Source organism: Neopsephotus bourkii, unplaced genomic scaffold (genome assembly GCF_033783945.1).
Source record: "Neopsephotus bourkii isolate Nb327-2 ecotype Australia unplaced genomic scaffold, CSIRO-AGI_Nbou_v1 NB_1792, whole genome shotgun sequence".
NCBI lineage: Eukaryota > Metazoa > Chordata > Aves > Psittaciformes > Psittacidae > Neopsephotus > Neopsephotus bourkii.
This window is the reverse complement of record NW_026902266.1, coordinates 8113401-8132929: the sequence shown is the minus strand read 5'-3', so window position 1 is coordinate 8132929 and position 19529 is coordinate 8113401. Positions and strand designations below refer to the sequence as shown.

Here is a 19529-nt window from a genome sequence, read left to right as displayed (position 1 = left end):
CTGTCCAACCTGGTCTTGAACACCACCAGGGATGGAGCATTCACAACTTCCCTGGGCAACCTATTCCAGTGCCTCACCACCCTCACAGTAAAGAACTTCTTCCTTATGTCCCATCTAAGCTTCCCCTGGTTCAGTTTTAACCCATTACCATCATCCTCGTGGCCCTCCTCTGGACTTGTTCCAACAGTTCCATGTCCTTCTTACGTTGAGGACACCAGAACTGCACACAATACTCCAAGGTCTTCATTCTCACAGTCCCTGGGTCTGCCTTTCAAGACTTGGGTGGTGTGGTCGGAGCATTTGCCAATGAAGACTGAGGCAAAGAAGTCATCAAGAACCTCAGCCTTCTCCAGATCCTGTGTAGCCAATTCTCCCGGTAGCTTCTGGAGAGGGCCGACGTTGTCCCTAGTCTCTCTTTTATTCGCAGTGTACCTACAGAATCCCTTCCTGTTATCTTTCACATCCCTAGCCAAGTTTAATTCTAACTGGGCCTTCTTTCCTAACCTGCTCCCTAGCTTCCCGGACAACATCCCTGTATTCTTTCCAGGCCACGTGTCTTTGCTTCCACCTTTTATAAGCCTCTTTTTTCCCCTCGAAGTTTCCTCAGCAGCTCCCTATTCATCCATGAAGATCTCCTGGCCCTCCTGCTGCACTTCCTTCTAGTTGGGATGCAACACTCCTGAGCTTCTAGCAGGTGATCTTTGAATATCAACCAACAGTCTTGGGTCCTCCTGCCCTCTAGGGCTATATCCCATGGAAACTTACTAAGCAGGCTCCTGAAGAGCCCAAAGTCTGCTCTCTTGAAGTCCAGAGCAGTGAGCATGCTGCACGCTCTTCTCACTGTCCTGAGGATCTTGAACTTGACCATCTCATGATTGCCACAACCAAGGCTGTCCTGCAACATCACATTTCCAACACGCTCCTCCCGGTTGGTGAGCACAAGGTCAAGCATGGCACCTCTCCTTGTTGGCTCCTCTATTACTTGCAGAAGGAAGTTGTCTTCCACACAATCGAGGAACCTCCCGGCTTGCTTGTGCTGGGCCATACTGTCCCTCCAACAGATATCAGGGTGGCTGAAGTCCCCCATTAATGATGGTCTGCGAGCGTGAGGCTGTTCCTATCTGTCTATAGAGTGCTTTATCCACAGAGTCCTCTTGATGAGGTGGTCTGTAACAGATCCCCACAGTAATGTCCCCCATAGCTGTTTTCCCTTTAACCCTGACCCACAAACTCTCTGTTGACTCCTCACCTGTCCCCAGACAGAGTTCCATACTCTCCAGCTTATCACTGATACAAATAGCAACTCCCCCTCCCCATCTGCTGGGCCTGACTTTTCTAAAGAGTCTGTAACCTTCCATTCCAACACTCCAGTCATAGGAGCCATCCCACCATGTTTCTGTGATGCCCATTATATCATACCCCCATAGACGTGCACACATCTCTAATTCCTCTTGTTTGTTCCCCATGCTATGGGCATTTGTATAGAGGCATCTGAGCCGAGCTCCAAATGAAGCTGGCTCATTGGCTGGAGCGGCTGGAATCTCTCTACATTGCTCTGAGCACTTATTATATGTGCTGGCAACTGACTGGGTGTGCTGGGATGGAATGATGCCCCACTCTCTCAACACATCTAGTTTAAAGCTTTCTTGACCAGCCTGGCAAGCCTGCTACCAAAACTCACCAGCCTCCAGTAGACCTGGCTTCCAAAATTGAGTCCCATATTCTAAATATCCAAACCCCTGACTATGGCACCACTGTTCTAACCGTTTATTAACATGCCACATCCACCTAGCCTTTTTAAGGTCCTCCCCTTTATCCTGGAGAACTGATGAAAAGACTACCTGAGCTTAAGAGCCCCTAATCACCTCTCCCAGGGCTCTGTAGTCCTACCTTTTGAGCCTACATGCCAGGTTTCTTAAAGAGCCATCAGTGGAAATGAAATTTGCAAGCAGTTTCTGAGCTATAGCTTCCCACCACTGTTCCAGAGGGAACAGATACCTCTGAAATGCCCACGTTCACTGAAAGGCTACCTGATATCCCAGAGCAGGAAAACAGACAACTTTCAATTATTTGCATCCAACCATGAAAGGCATCTCTGGAGGCCTTTGGATAAACATGATTCTAAAATACACAATTAAATGCTGCTAAACAGAAAAGCATCAAGCATACATAGTTTAAGTTGATCTACACACTCACAGGTACGTTTAATGATCTTATGAGGCAAAGGCTTGAATGTTCAGACATAGCTGAGGAGTGGCCATTGACAATGGGCTCTTTCTAACTGGACCCCCACCAGGTCTGTAAAGAACCCAGATCAAACAATGCTATGGATTGGGGGGGGGGGGAGGGTGCAGGTGGAATTTTCCTGCTGCCCTGCAGACAATGGTAACCCTCAGGGCTGCACTAACCCTGAGGCTATGCCTTGTGTGCAGAGAGCAAACCCAGTGCAAGGTTTGCCTTCAGGCCAAATCTAAACAGAAATTGTGTATAAACCCCAAATATGAAACTACAATGTTATTTGAACATGGCTACATCCCAGGATAATGCAGAAACTGGCATCTGGACCACAGCATAAAATAGATTAAATAAAAGCTCACCACTGAAGCTGCTTTTCACAATCCTTACTGAGAGGATGCATATGAAGAGCAAAAATACACTTGTTAAACAGGTAAGACATGACATGGACATTGGGATTGAGTGAACCCTCAGCAAGTTTGCCGATGACATCAAGCTGTGTGGTTTGGTTGACACGCTGGAGGGAAGGAATGCCATCCAGAGGGACCTTGACACGCTTGTGAGGTGGGCTGATGCCAACCTCATGAGGTTTAACCATGCCAAGTGCAAGGTCCTACACCTGGGTCAGAGCAATCCCAGGCACAGCTACAGGCTGGGCACAAAAGAAACTGAAAGCAACCCTGTGGAAAAGGACTTAGGGGTGCTTGTCAATAAGAAAATGAATGTGAGCTGGCTTCAGTGTGCGCTTGCAGCCCAGAAAGCCAACTGTATCCTGGGCTGCATCAAAAGGAGCATGACCAGCAGGTCGAAGGAGGTGATCCTGCCCCTTTATTCTGCTCTCGTGAGACTTCACTTGGAGTATTGTGAACAGTTCTGGTGTCCTCAATATAAAAAGGACATGGAACTGTTGGAACAAGTCCAGAGGAGGGCCACGAGGATGATCAGGGGGATGGAGCACCTCCCATATGAAGACTGGCTGAGAAAGTTGGGGCTGTTCAGCCTGGAGAAGAGAAGGCTGCATGGAGACCTCATAGCAGCATTCCAGTATCTGAAGGGGGCCCATAGGGATGCTGGGGAGGGACTCTTCATTAGGGACTGTAGTGATAGGACAAGGGGTAACGGGTTAAAACTTAAACAGGGGAAGTTTAGATTGGATATAAGGAGGAAATTCTTTCCTGTGAGGGTGGTGAGGCACTGGAATAGGTTACCCAGGAAGGTTGTGAGTGCTCCATCCCTAGCAGTGCTCAAGGCCAGGGTGGACGAGGCCTTGGGTGACATGGTTTAGAGCGAGGTGTCCCTGCCCATGGCAGGGGGTTGGAACTTGATGAGCTTAAGGTCCTTTCCAACCCTAACTATTATGGTTTTATGAAACAAAAAAACTTTAAAATTACTCTAAAAACCTTGGCTGAAATCACTCAGATTCCATGCAAGTGTCATGCATCTCATTTACCATGAAAGTGTACACCAGAAATGTTCCAGAGCAGTAAGGCAGCTAATTCACACCATTCATATTTTAAAGCTGCCAGACCCAAGTTCATTGGTTATGAAGGAGATCAAGCCTTAAAGTTACACTTAGTTATAAACCGTTGATGGCAGCTTGACTAGGTTAGAAGTGAGTGAATTTCATTTCCAGAAAGACTTATTTGGCACAGTTCTATGGGAACTTTTTGGCTACTGCTCTTGCTAGGAACAGCCTAATAGCTGAACTTGAGTTCTTCTGAGCAATGAAGGAGCTTTAAAAAAACAAATAAATAAAATACAAAGACAGTCAGATCATTGCACCATGCAATCCAAGCTTCACTTTCCCACTGTATACTAATGTATCACATAGTTTTGCACTGTTTTGTCAGCAACTTCTTTCAGCAGTTTCCCTATATTTAGGGAGAAACTCTATTAGATCTACCCCAAGCTGGGGGGGGGGGGGGAGTTTAAACAGGTGGAAGAGGTGGAAGCAATTTTTGATAAACATTTGCTTGCTTAAAATAAGGGAACAAACCCTTTTTTTTTTTAAACTTCTGCATCTAGAAATGCCTTTCATTTTTGTATGTCATGTACAGAACAGCAAATGGAGGCATGCTATACTATAGAAGGCATTTATTCAAGTTACAGCTTTGCACTACTGCAGCATCATCAACATTTTACTGCCTTGGCCAGATGCTTAACAGCTTACAATGTGATTCCAAGCCTTCAAGTTTTCTTCTTCTAACCAACACTAATACAGCTTAGTAGACTATTTTACAGTGCTACACAGCAGAATGGAAATCAGCTTTTCACAGGATAAAATACTTGCTTTGTGCCTGGATGGTTTTTCTGTGGAGCCAGTACATGACAAAACAAGTCATCACACTGCATAAAGCAGAGAAACTGGACTTCAGACAAGTTGTATCTACAGAGTTTTCACCTGTATAATCTCTCCCACATCTGTCCCACTGTTTTGTAAAGAGATCACAAAATCTTGAATTAGAATTTTTACTTAGGTTTTAGGGTTGTGGAGAGAAGCACACATGCAAAAAGTTTACAATGTACAGTAAAACAAGCTTTCAGACAGCCAAGGAGTATGGATCTAGAATATCCTAGAGGAAATAAAAACCATCTGATTCATGGCCACATGGACTCCAACAAAGGCGTGATGAGGATAAGATGGAGTGCCCACAGCAGCAGGAAGTGTGGCATTCATGACTCAAACAGAGCCTCCTGGTTTTAGTTCCCTCAGACCCACCACACTTTTCATTCAGTGCTCTCAGCTGTGGAGCCTGCAGGCTCAGCATCTCCAGCAGACAGTCTTGTTGATTTCTGCTGCTCTTGCCCCATATACCTAACTGAGTATCTTCCAGTGAAATTCTAGGCACAAAGAAAGTATAAGCACATTTACTATCATTATTTTATAGGTGACTGCACTGTCATACTTGGATGTCTCAAGCTGAACTATCATAAACAGTCCTGAAATTCTCTAACCCTTAACTCTTACAGGCAGAGGTCGCCAGTTGTGGGCATATTCTTCCCAAGGATCAAGGTGAAATTCAGCACATTCATCTCTAGTCAAGACAGCAGGTTTGAGCTCCAGCCCCAGGGACTTCGATAAGGCACAAAGTCCCTGTAATAATACAAGCCTATCATTCTTAGGCTTTAGCTGTTTACACTGAATTTACAAGTCAGCATCAGGCAGAAGCAAGCAAAAGATCTTTGCAGAGGGAAACAATTCTCAAAGTTAGAAAGCAACAGCTTCACAAAGCATAAGGAAGCTAGTAACTATAAACATAAAGAAGTACACTGCATTTGAAGGAGGACAAAAGACTTATCGAGCATCCATTTCAATTATGATACTTTAATGGTAGCTACCCTAATTACCTCTAATTACCTAGAGAGAAGAAAAGAATATCAACACTCTTGTTCAATTTCTGGCATTTAATTTTCTTGCTGGGGAATCTCTTTGCTTAATCGGTATTTATGCTATTTTCCTTGCAAGAACATGTTGCCATGGAGCACCAATCATGGGCATCAGTAAGTGATTCCGCCTTTTTGAACTGCATATACTTCACTGGAGGGACTGCATCTTTCTACATGCTAGCCTTAGCCTTTTGCTAGGTATGCAGGGCAAAATTACAGTGAGCTGTGATCATATTTGTTTTGATTTCAGTGAATGGCCCCATCCAAAAGCTGCTCTTAAAAGTCTTTCCCCATTTTTCAGTGGCACTGTGCTTTGACAGAATGGAGTTCCCTTTCCTTAGAGTGAGAAGGTAGCAGATGGGAGAAGGAGGAGGATCCAAGCAGAGGGAGAAGTATTGCACAAGACTTATGCTGAACTTGTCAACAGAACAAGATTTCTTTACTATGGTGTTTTAAAAAAAAAAGTGAAAGTGGCTGCTTTTTTTATCAACAAATCTACAAGGGCTACACAGTAGCATTCAGGCTTTTTTATTTTAGGGTGTCCAGAACCTTCCTAGGAAGAATCTTGCCCTGCAGTTAACTTGATCAACACTGAGGGAATCCGAGTGACAGCAAACCATCATGCTGCTTCTGCTGTAAAAGGCAGGCAACACAAGGCTTGGATGCAAGCAGAATACATTTGGATTCTTGCCTCCTTTCATTAGTAGGTGGCAAAACAAGTCTCATGGAAAAAATAAAAAAAATAAAAGAATTTAAAATAGGGTAAGTGGTCTCAGCAAAGATCAAATCCTGGTACTTTTAACATTTTTTCTCTTTTGGGCCTACAGAAATAATTCACATGAGCACTAAGGTATAACATTATGACTGCACCCAAAAAGGCAGCATAGACTAGCAATCCTGATTACATCTCCATTCTGGCACAGGGAGACCTGCAGCTACCTTCTTCCTGCCTGGCATTTTTCTGTACTAGAGGAACAGAAACACACTACTAAGACTAAAGGAAGACTCCAGGTTAAATAAGCATGTCTAGAAGTTGCCTCCAGTATGAATCCTTTCATTACCTACCAAGAAGTCCTGTAATAGGACTGAGTGACAGAGCACTGGAACAGGTTGCCCAGGGGGGTTGTGGAGTCTCCTACGTTGGAGATATTCAAGGCCCGCCTGGACAAGTGTACTCTAGGTTACCCTACTCTTGCGGGGGGGTTGGACTAGATAATCTTTTGAGGTTCCTTCCAACCCTTGGGATTCTGTGATTCTGTGAATAGAGCAGCCTAAAGTCATGTTCAATGACAACAAATCAGATGGTGAGGGGGCTGTCCAACAACACCACACAGGAGAGCACAGAGGCTACTGAGACTTTTCCCCTCCCCTGTACAAAAGTAACATAAAGTACCTACTTTCACTGCCTAACCAAACACCCGCTTCTAGGAAAAGGCCAAAACTATCCATGCGCTGAGCCTATATGATAAGGAACCAGTGAGCCCTTCAAATTTGTCACAGCTAACACATCACCGTTCATGTTCGTTGTGAAGCACACATTAACATGATGGATTCATATGCAACTGTGATTTCTGAAATAATCCCATCTGCAAGGCTCAGTTACAGAACTCCCCTTGAAGTAAAGGTCACAGATTTGATCTACTATATTACATCAGCAGGGAAGAGTAACAAATTATGAATTATTCCTAGCAAAACTAGGGAATAATTTATTTTATAGGAGTTGCAAGTAAGCATTTATTCAATCAGTATCATGAAAGATACACATTGGCAAACGTAACCGCTATCAAGGCTACACTGCAAAACAGTCCTTACCCCTTGAACATACAGACATCTTTCACCATTGACACAGTACACACACCAAGTTCCCTACATGCTCATTTAGAAGTACAACATGTTGCAGGGCTTTAAGAGATACACCTTTCATCTCATTCAATTTTAAAAGACCTTCAAATGTACAGAACTGAAAAAAAAACTAAACAAGCCAACCAACAACAGTACAAGAAGAGCATGCAGGAAGAAACAGTTCAGGGGAAAAAATAGGAAGTCTGTAAGCCAAAGCAAACATACCTTTCAAGCCAAGTGAGCTCCCTACTCAGAATTAAACTATTATATGGATTTGTGTGGCTTGTCATCTTGCCCATTATCCGAGATGTCTCAAATCAGCAAGATGTTGGTGTCACTGAAAATCAAAGGCATAGACAACCTCCAGTTTAGTATCTTTGACGTTCACAGCAAGCATCTGCTTACTCATTCAATTTCTTGGCAACTCAGATTTGTCACCAAGGTGTTAAACATTTTTTAAAATTAATAGCAAAATGCCTAAAGAAGGGGGAGATGATTAACGATGGATCCTAATAGAAGAATTTCCCCCATGCTTTATTAAATTATTGTTCTGAGCATCATTAACAATTAAAAAAAAAAAAAAGCTCATCAAGTTCAGAGTCCTTTCTATTTAAAGTTTGCAAGTGACAGAAATTCTTTCCTACTGAGAAAAATGGAAACTGAAATCTCATTGACAGTGGTATTCTGGGGGATGCAGAACAACCCAAATGTCTTCTACAAGGTAAGAGAAGATTTGCAAACAGCTTATGGATTTTTAAGTCACTAGCTCTGCAGGTCACCTAAGATCAGAAATCCTGAGAATCCGCTCCATTTTCCAAAGCTCCTCAGAGGAGCCCAGGTCTGGAAAAGCCAAAGGAGGGGCCACAGAGAACTTTGGAGGTCACTCTCACAGCTGGTATAAGCATCAGGGATTTCACTGTGGTACAGCATCACACAAGCTGGCTGAAAGTATTTAAAAAGAAGGTGCAGAAAAGAGCAAATGTGGCTGCTAGGCTCACAGAACAGCCCATAACAAAAACAAATAGCACGTGAATATTACCAATCTATATGGGCAACCTTAAACATTGGATTTCATGTCCTCTTTATCAGCTCATTTGGCAGTTTCACCTCTTCCACCTATTGCCTTGGGCTAGTGCTCCCCATGATAATCACTTTATAGTAATCTATGTTCCTATACAAGGCTACAGAACCGGGACATAATAAGATGCTAAATTTACAGAAAGGGAGAGTGAAGAGAGCTAAGCCTATAACATGAATTTCTGGCATCACATACAGGCCTTCCTAGAAAGCATTTAATTTAGCAAACCAGTGCTATAATATATACAAGAGATGTTTAAGCCAGAATCAGTATGTCATATATTACCTTCTCAAGGTAATTTTTCCATTAGATTTATAGAGGGGAAGAGCAGGTAGGCCAGAACACTTGTTAAGCTAGGGAAAATGTCACTACTTCATCTGAAAAAAATAAATAAAAAAATCTATCAGGAAGGACTCAGCATACTGTTTTTTAAAATCACTACAGTTTTGGCCTGCTGTTAGTTGGGTTTCTTTGTTTTCCAGAACACTGATAGATGTGCTACCATCTTTAGCAAGTTTACAGCTATCATGATCAAATACATAGGCAACACAGGCATTCTACTCCTCAAAGACTGACGGGCACCAAGACCTTTCTATGTAGCAGTTGTCTCTCACTTCATTCAGCTTGCTGCTAACTAGAGTTATGTTTGAAACTGTGCCATAAACAACTATAACATGCTTGACCTGATTCCCGTTTGATTTACTTGATTAGCGTGAATATTCCAACTCTTCTCACTGCTCTGCAAAAAATGTTAAATGTGCTGTGTTAAATGTCTCTTAAAGCCCTGCTGAGTACAGCTTTCAGTCCTTTTCACTTTCTTACTGTTCAAATAAGCCCAGCAATTTAAGAATAAAATGATGGGAAGCCATTTCTCAGAAATAATAAAAGTCCCAGTTTCGCCCAGTTGTTCCTCAGAGACTCTACAAAAGGCACGGGAAATAGCACAAAGGTGAAACAAACCATTTTTTATTTTTAATTACTTTGTTACCTCCCTTCCATAAAGAAGCATTTGAGTGAAACAAGTTCAGAAAGTAAGGAGGCATAAAGGTTGATTGTTACAAATACACAAACCTTTCTTTTCAGCCCTGGTTTGACTTTTTTTTGCCCTAATTTTCTTTTTTTTTTTTTTTGTTTTGTTAATACTCACCTCTCTAAAGCCAATGCGTTTTAATAAAATATTTTTACCTTGAAAGTTTGCTCCAGTCTTGCAAGCCTGAATGGCTTCTTTATTAGTAGTAAGTAAAACAATCTTGCCTGCCTAATACCGGCACATTTTCTCCATTACCTTTAAGTTCAAAATCCTAATTCCTGACATGGAAAAAGAGGATCTGCCCTTATGGGAAGCTAGAGGAACAATTCCCTATCCACACTGGTGTACAAACTTTTTGCTTTGGTGCATGCGTTAGTCCTGCACAATTACAGCCGTGAGAGGAATACATGTATTGTCCCATAAATGTCCCTGTTTCATCACTAGCTTTGCAACTTTTCACCTATATCCTTACACCATCATCCCTCAGACCTATGTCACTGCCAGCATCTCTGACTTCCGCTTCAGCTTCTAAGAAATTTTTCTGACCATCATAAGTAAAAGAGAGCAGTTGAAGAATCTGACCAAATCACACTGCCAAATTAAAAAACAGGGCAGCAAAGATGACTTTGAAATGTGCATTTGTGAAAAACTCAGGGTCAAGCCAATCTCAAAAGCTTAAAGAAAAAACCCCTGATTCAAATGTTTTTATTAAGCAGAAAGCTACCTACAGTATTTCAGATGGTGTAAGACACTACTTGCTAAATTTGCACAAAGAGAGCTAAGCATGTTCAAGGTCAGGCTGGACAAAGCCTTGGGTGACATGGTTTGGTGTGAGGCGTCCCTGCCCACGACAGGGTGATGGAACTAGATGATCTTAAGGTCCTTTCCAACCTGAACCATTCCATGATTCTGTGAATTCCTGGCATCACATGCTGGCCTTCCTAGAAAACATTTAATTTAGCAAACCACTGCTATAATATATACAAGAAATGTTTGAGCCAGAATCAATTCATCATATATTATCTTCTCAAGGTAATTCTTCTATTAGAAGGTAAGAGAGAGACACACACAAAATATCAGATGAAAAAAGCTTCAGAGATTATTCACATACCGTGTGTAATTAACACATGTATTTGTGCGCTGACAGAAAAATTTCTTAGTGTGCCATAAAAGAGGTGGATGGTGAGTACACAGAAACACATGGGTGTCAACCCAAGGCTGTGCAGCAAGACGTTCACCGCTGGAGAGACACAAATCCCACAGCAGGGGAAGGGCACTCCTCACACCAGCTTTCTAAATATAAACCACCTTTCCCTCCTGCCAACCCTTAAGTCACAAAATTTCTACTCAGTGATACCCTTAAAAGTTCAAGTGTTGAGGTTGTTACGTGTACACAGGCCACAATTATCAGCACAGCTTACTTAGGCATTGGTCAGTAGGGCAGTACTGAAGCCTTAATTTGTTGCTCTTCCAAATGCTTTCAGCTGCTTTGCTAGCCTTGTGCTTTTCCTTCAGCGAGCACCTCTCCTATGTGCTCTAAATGACTCCCTGAAGCCACGGACATTTGTCCTTGCTCTTATTTTATAGCCAACAAATGCTTTATCTCTCTTTGGTGAGCAAGGTGACTATTATTGTTACTCCTATTTGCTCCCTTGAAAATTAAGATAAATATGCCCCACATACATTGGATATATTTTTCTCCTACTTCAAAGTAATTGCTTCACTTATAGCCTCTGAGTAAACAAATACAATAAAACCTAACTTGTTTTCTAAATACTTAGTATCCATCCAGTGTTTCCTCTGACCAAGGACTGCAGGCATCTGTACTGCAGCTCCTACTCCTAAGTCTTCCCATCCCCCATAATCTTCTAAAAATAGGTGGAATGACTTTTCCATTTCACCAGTATCTGCAAGCAAGAGCTCTCTACTCATTCTGCTTCAAGTGAAATTCTTGCTTGGTAGCATTTGCTGGTTGTTTGTTAGCTTCCTGTGACAATTATCTCCTCTAACTGCCACTCATAGTTCCAGCTAGATGGTTTTAGCTGTCACCAGAGGTTAATATCGCATGCTTGCCTCTTACCCATCTTTTGTAGGGTTTTTGACACAGCAGAATTATGCCTGTAGATGTGATATGGTGTCTCGCAGGAAACACAATGGCAGGTAGTGCGCAAGAGCTCAACTCCAGACACAACTATAAGCTGACACCACAGTGCTGTGTAAAGTTCAATTAAAAATTTTACAAGAATTGTGAGCTTTTTCTACAGGAAAATAACAGCTTTGATGTTCAGAGCCCAAGCAGCTCCCTATCTGGCAACAACAGGAAACCACACTGTAAATCAAATGACAAGCACTACATTATTACCTGCTTATATGCTAAATGGTATAAATTAAGATAGACACACACCCCCCCAAGATTAATTATATCTTAAAATTGCCTCTCCAAGGGAAAGGAAAATGACTGCAACTACTATTACTTGTAATGCAGCACCAAAAAAAAAAAAGGTAATAATAATCGGGTCCCATTAAGGTAGGCAGTGCTAAAATACACTAAGAGGCAGATTTTATTCCAAGATTTCACAGTTTAAATTGACAAGTCACACAGAGAAAACAAGAAGATGAACAAAGCACTCTGCAGAGTCAAATCACCCAAAACAGTGACAAAGCCTGGAAGAGGAGGTAGCTGCAAAATACAGACTTCATTTCAGTCATAGAAGATGCAGTACAAGACCTTATCCTAAACTCTGGAATTTCTTTCTAGGGGAGTCAATGTGATCCCATATTTATTGTGGCTCTAATTAGCTTTTCACAGGAAAATATCTACCTTTCCTATAACCGGTGACCACTGACTTTAGACAACTCGGTTGTTACAAAACTTTTTTTAGCCCCATTAGATGCCTTTTCCAAATGTTGAAATTAGTATTTCCTCATTTCTCTTCACCTTACACCCACAAATTCATAAAATAGTTGGCAGCTTGGCTTTCCATTAGCCCTTGGAATAGAATCTGAAAGAGACCATAGTTTCCAATGCTGTGAGGATAATTTGCTGAAAATATCAAAAAAATCAGACATTTCAAATTCACTTTCAGCTTCTGTCTTACCAGAGGAACAATTAGTTTGCCTGAAGGATGAAATACTCTACAGAAAAAGCACAAAGCAAAAATACAAGTGAACAGCACTGTTAGGGCTCATTGTATCTAAACATGATAAGAAAGCTTGACATCAGATCTGTACCTAGCTCTGTAGAAAGCCCTAAGACAGGTGCTCACTTAATGACAGGAGCACGGCTGCCTTTTTATTTTTCTTTACGACAAATACAACTGAAGTGATTTATATTTTAAAGAGCTGTTTTAACAGTCAAAGCCACACTAAGAGCTACATGACATACAAAATGGCTGTGCCAGGGAACAAATTTAAAATGCTGACACATAAGCCTCATGAAAATGACAACAGTGATGGTTACTCGAAGTCCTGCCAGGTGCCTTTTAATAAGCAGAAAATGTGATCAGTGCTGCAATGCAAAGCGCCAGCATGCTGCAACATGACTCCATGCTGGTCTGCCAGGAAACCCTTACAATGGAGACCCTGGCTGCACTGGGAGTTGTCATGCATAATAAATAAAGCGGCACAGCAGTAGACTGAGGCCCCTTGCTGAACACCAGTGCCCTCCACTGTACATGCTGAAGATTCCTCCAAATACTACAGCAATATCAAAAGGCAGAGAAAATTCATGATTTTTCTCTTTATGACAGACTGCTGAGTCCCCAGCACTGAATGTCAGACCCATGACTACATCCGCCACTTCGTAGGGCTGCTGTGAACATCTAAATAATACTGTCAGCATAACACAGAGCTCCATCCATCAGCCTGCACAGTCTCCTCTTGCCATTGGTGCTCACTCTGCCATAGGAATATGCCTTTCATAGCCTGTTACAGTAGTTCCTCAGTGATGTTTTATACAATAAGCTAGTTGCAATCACGTGACTTCACTAAAAGAATATGACCTTGTTCATTAAGAGGTAGTGACTCCCATCTAAGAACCTTTATTAAAAAATGTGGAACCAAAGTGTCTGGGATGGCATTAACATCACCATTATTTCAGGATCTGTATCATCAACTTCCTAAGTTTGGGATCACTTTAATCACATTTATTTTCCAGCTCATATTTGCTATGTTGTTCCAGCATAAGAACATAAAGAGCAAATTTTAACAGATCATGGAAAAATAATTCTTTTACTGCCCCTCTAATGCTACTGCACTCTTCAGAGCACTTGAAGTAGGACTTGCCATTTGAGTGAAGGAACGTTCTACCATTAAATTTATTATTACTGTCTACTCCCCGACTGGATGAACCGCAGCTTCGGAGAGATGTGATTGCCCATGTCATATTTACAGCAGTGGTTGCACATAAGCCAAAGAGAAGACAGAAGCCTGAAAGAGATCACATGTTCTAAAATGAAACAAACATAAAAGGCAGTGGAAGACAAAACTAACCCAGCTCTGGATGGGCCTATTACTTAGCAGAAAGTTGAGAAGTGATTTTTAAAATGTTATATTAGAACACTGTTGTATTGAACACACTGAAATGGGGATCAACGTGATCAGATAGGGACTTGTCTCCTCACATGTCATTTCTGCTTCCATGTGCAAAACATGCTTATGGTTGCATGGCCAACTTCAGCATTGTGGGTTGTTTTTTTTGTTGTTATAACATTAGTCACATAGTGCCCCTCCACTACAATTACTCATGGGGAAAAAGCAGCGCTAAGTAGCTAGCCTGAAAAGAAAAAAGTCTAAAGGAGACAGAGACAAGTATCAAGGGAGTAACCGCACAACAACAATAATCACAAAGCCCAGATTCTTCTTGTGAATACTGCTGTACCATTGTCACCTGCACTAACTGCTTCTGCAGCGTGTGTGACTAAACAGCAGGGATTTGTGAACTATCTTTAAATCCTCCATGGAAGACAATAACATAGTCCTGACCACAAGTCAGAATTCACCATGCTGATTATGAAAGTGTAAGGAAATGCCATTTGCACCATTTGAAGTAGCTGTGCGTCTAAACACTTTTCCCCTTTAAAACACCATACCTGAAACTGTTTACTTGAAAGGTCCATGTCTTTCTCTTCCAAATGCACACAAATATTTAAAGTGTCCAAGTTACCCATTGTATTAGCAGAAAAATCACTAGCTAGATTTTGTATCAGCCACTGCACTACTGTAGGCATGTACAGACCAGGTAGAGAAGTGACTTCTCATAAATGTACAGTCAAGGGGACTCAAATACCATTTTTAAATGCTACACTTAACTGAAGCTAATCAGCTTTTAGAACTGCTTTTAAAATAAGCATTTCTCCCTATACTTCCTCCAGTATCTTTCTCTTAGATTTTTACTGGTTCATACAGATTGAGAAAACAACTTAAAGGCAAGATGAAAGAGGGACATTATGCTTTACCAAGGTTTTGCCAATGATTCAAATGGTTTCTTTTTCCTTTTCTTTTTACTTCTTCAAGAAGCCTTGAATAAAATTTCTGTACTTCATTAAAATAAGACACTTGCATGTGGAGGCCCTTCAAGGCATTCCGTCCTGTGCCTTGTGGTTACAGTCAAGACAGGCATACATTTTATATCTACTCTATTTCTGCATAGTTAATGTTCCTTATTTAAGTTGCAGCATTGCATGAGCTACATATGGCATGCTAAGTGTTCTCTTAAAAGATATTTATTCTCTTTTTTTTAAAAAGGAGGATCAAAGTCTTAGTGGTGAGCAGTAAGAGCCTTCCCCATAAATGCCATTTTTAATCACATGCTTTTTAGGGTAAGAATCAAATCTCCTTATTTTTTCTGTGCTGCAAAGACTACAGACTCCCAAACCTGGAAAAGCTCAACTTTGTCACAATGATTTAGTTCCCTTATGCATTTCAGTCATTCAAAGATTCTGCCTTAATACCATGAAGTTCAGTGCTACACAGTGCAGGGTGAAAAGTGCTACACTCAGGGTGAAAACCCAGTCATTGTTTTGCCCAGTAAGCTCATACAAGGTTTCAGTGTTGAAAGATATTTTTCAGATATGAGATGTTATACAACATTTATTAAATAACTATTCATTTTTTAGTAAAAAAATATGCTGGCTCCCATGATGATTAATCCTTGACTGAGATGAAAAGTGTGAGGTTTATTCTTATTAGCCAGGGATTTCATTTTCAAGTGAGAAGTGATAAAAATACAAGAAGTATTACAATACTTGCAAATTTTAGAATTAGAACCACAGGAGAACCCCAAATCAAAACAAAAATGTATTTTCACCAAGAGCTAGAAGTGAAGATGTTTACACTGCTTCATGTACTAATTATTATGCTTAACTCATCAAGTTTAGAAACAGATACATTTGGAGACATCCCTCAACTCCTTTTCCTTTGTATCAAATTCACCACATAACCAAATGAAAACTGAACTTCTTCCGATTTACCCACCAAAAATAATGAGTCAGTGCCACCATAGTGAAGAAATAGCCAAACATTGCACTGACTTCAGCAGAAGGCAAGAAAAGAGAATTCAAGCAATTAAAAAATACAAATGGATGCAGACTATATAAAGTAACATGAAAAAAACTAACTGCTTCCTAGCCCTACAATCAGTCTGTATCAGCAAGATGATTGGTACAAAACTTCAGCATTTGTGAAATGAGTCATAAATCTATCCAATATCTCTCTCTTAAGAATGTTTCTATTTAAAAGATGATGCAGCAAAAAAGTACAAACACATTTGTATATACAATCAGAAATAGTGACATGAATATTATGCTGCTAAAAGCTTTTTTTTTCAGTTTACCTTGCATATTGAATTTGAGTTATTTCAGTCCTAAGGACTATCATTCAAGAATTTACTAATTAAATATGAAACTGATGAGATAGTTGTCCTAAACAAACTCTGTGTGAATTATAAGTTATTAGAAAATTGTACGATCAAGCAGACATATTTATGGAAGGCTGTGTGATATCTTTAAGAAATACAACAGTTGACGGCATTGAACTAAGAATGACAAGTGATGAGAGAAATCCTGTCACAGAATATTCTAAAAAGTCAACCTCTTAAAAGCACATGTAAAAATTAATTTCTGGACTGAAATGTATCATAGTTGCTTAGTTCAAACACAATAGTAACATCACATCCTTCTTGTCCCTTAAAACTGACTAGCTTCCAGCATTGGTAATTTTCACATTGAAGTCAATAAGTGTAGCACACAGCCTAGGCATATGATGTTCTTTACATATGCTAAGTTCTTAGTTTATTGTAATTTCTAGAATTTCCTTCCCCTACCCATTTTTTTCCAGAGTTTTCTGCCTAGGAGGCAGAAAGGTTAAAAGGACATAAGGAGAGAGAAGGTTGTTCAAACTCAATGCTTTGCTTTCATGTACACTGGAGGAATCTGCTAGCAATACACTTTCACTTCATCAATTCAGCAAGAAACAAGATTGCTCTTCAGCTGACATTCAGAAGCACCAGCCTGACAATTAATACAGGCATGTGACACTGAGCGAGCAGGGAGAAGCTAATGGAAAAATCTTTTCTTAAAGCCAGGTATAAACTAAGTAGAGCTTCACAAGTTCTCTGCAGGTTTTCACTATAGAAGGATAATTGGAAACTATACTACAGTGTATATGAAAATTTACTACATAGACAGAACACTACTTCTGTGGCTTCTTACTGAAACTCATCAAGACAAGAAGTTTAAATAAATACCATAAAAATTAGGACACAGAATGTAGGCTGGATATCAAATAGCTGTTTTTTCCACACCTGTCATACCACACTTAATAAAATAAAGAAAATTCTGTACTTAACATCTCAACACATCAGCCACAGCAATCAAAAATGTCTGTGTGGATGAAGTGCTATACTGAAACTTAGAAGACGGTTTCATTTCCAGCCCTGATGAGTACAGAATTCCTTTCTTCATCTCTCTCACCCTGTCTATTAACGAGGATAATTACGCTGACTTCCTTTATAAAGCACCTGAAAAATCTACATTTTAAAACGTTCTTAAACATGCATTTATAATAACACTTATTTAAATGTATCAGACTTCAGTTATCAACTCATCACATGAAAGCAACAATCCAATTGTTCCTGGAATTGGCACACAAAGTTCAATTTTTCCACTGACATTAGCTTCCTAGTACTTTCATAATTATTACAACAGCTGCATTATACTGTGACCCACTAAAGAACCCGACTGCCAGTGACTGACGTTTTGAAGATTTTCCAAGCTTTGAACAACAGAAGACCCAGGATTTATTTCACTGAAAATTTCCATGTTAAACAAAGATAGTTTTGACCAGCTTGATGCCACTCTAAGTCTGCAGCTTGAATTGTTGCAATGGCTCCATTCTAAAACAGACTGCAGCATTTTGCGACTGTATTTTGCTGTTTGATGTATGGACCTTTCTCTTCTTACAGACTGGTCAATAAGGGCACATTTCATCATAACCACTTATGATACTGGTTTCTCTTCTTTCCTCCACATTTATATGTTACTTTCCTCTTCTCTGCTGCACACAATGCCCTTAATCACTCAGTATGTTTGATGTGCATATTTTTCTTTCATCTTGCACTACTTAAACATGAAAAAAGGTAAGAGGAGTTGATATAAAATTAAGCTACTTACCAACTACTGCCAGATTATGCTCTGAGCCACATGCGATCTGAAAAAGGAAATATGAATGAATTAAAGAGAACCTGCTTAACAGTAGGAAGACAACCACAATTATGTCAGGAAATTAAAAATTAACCTGAAACAAACAACTATAATTTGTAGGAATCAGAATCAAGGTTGAAGTGCTCTCACTTTTAAATTAAATTTCATTTGTAGTCTTACTAAGGAGCTTCATGGGGGAGGGAGGTAAGTTTGTTTTGTTAATAAAAAGGCATTTTCTTTTCAAAATGCAGTCACCACTGACATTTCAAACTTTAGGAGCAAGACTGGGCACAGTTCCGCAAAAAACATCACCTCATTGGCAACATCCACTGGATTCAACAAGACTATTTATAGGCACAGAGCAAACGCAGATTAAGCCTTTGCAACATCAGAGCCATGCAGAGACAGCTGGGAATTGAAAGGGTGATGAAGATCTCAACTTCTCTTATCTATACTGTTTTTCCAGATGATCCCTGAAGAACTGCACAAAGCATACAGACTCAGCGTGATAAACCTGAAACGATATGATCCCTATGATCATTCATCTAGAATGGAGCAAAATACCATAGAACTCAGCTCTTCTATTACCAGCAAGCTGGTTTCATTTTCATAAGCTGCAGGGGAAAAAAAAGGGGGGGCCCCCCAAGAAACCAGTGCAAACTTTTTCTCCTAAGATCATTAGTGATAGAAATGAGTTATAAGTTTCTTTTCAAAGCAAACTTATATTCAGTGTATTTTTCTTCCCTGCAGCTACTGTGAACATGGCAGATATCGAAGTTACTTTAGCATGTATCACACAGCAGCATTCACAAAGCTTTCCTAAGCTCTTCACAAACGATGGTAACACGCAGTAGGTAAGAAGAACCTACTGCAAGGACTTGTCTCTACAACTGAATTCTTTTGCAGTGTCACTGCTGGCATATCTGTCTGACATAACACAGACTTCTAACACAAAGTTATTCTGCTGAGTGCCCTCAAGTTTTAAATTAAAACAAGCAATCCCCTCAAATCCGGTATCTGGTTCACTGTCTTACACCTACTTACCCATTACACGTACTGAAGAAAATTAATAAGCACATTATTCTACTTCTTAAAAGTACATTTGCAATGATAAAACATAAAGCATAAGCATATGCTCACTTACATTAAAAAAAAGTCCATACCATCAAAATTTTATGTAGTTTTGTGAGTGTATAACTTTATAGTTTTTATGGCCAGAGAAACAGCTACAATCACCTCAATGTCTGTGTAACATAAA

General features: G+C 40.3%; 1 protein-coding gene across 1 annotated transcript in view; it reads right to left on the bottom strand.

Moving 5' to 3' along the window:
- The window catches only part of SERGEF (secretion regulating guanine nucleotide exchange factor), a 152371-nt gene that overhangs the window by 49494 nt on the left and 83348 nt on the right, over positions 1-19529 (bottom strand). Inside the window, 1 exon segment of the mRNA XM_061380261.1 lies at positions 18242-18278. Within this exon segment, the coding sequence (XP_061236245.1) occupies positions 18242-18278 (37 nt within the window).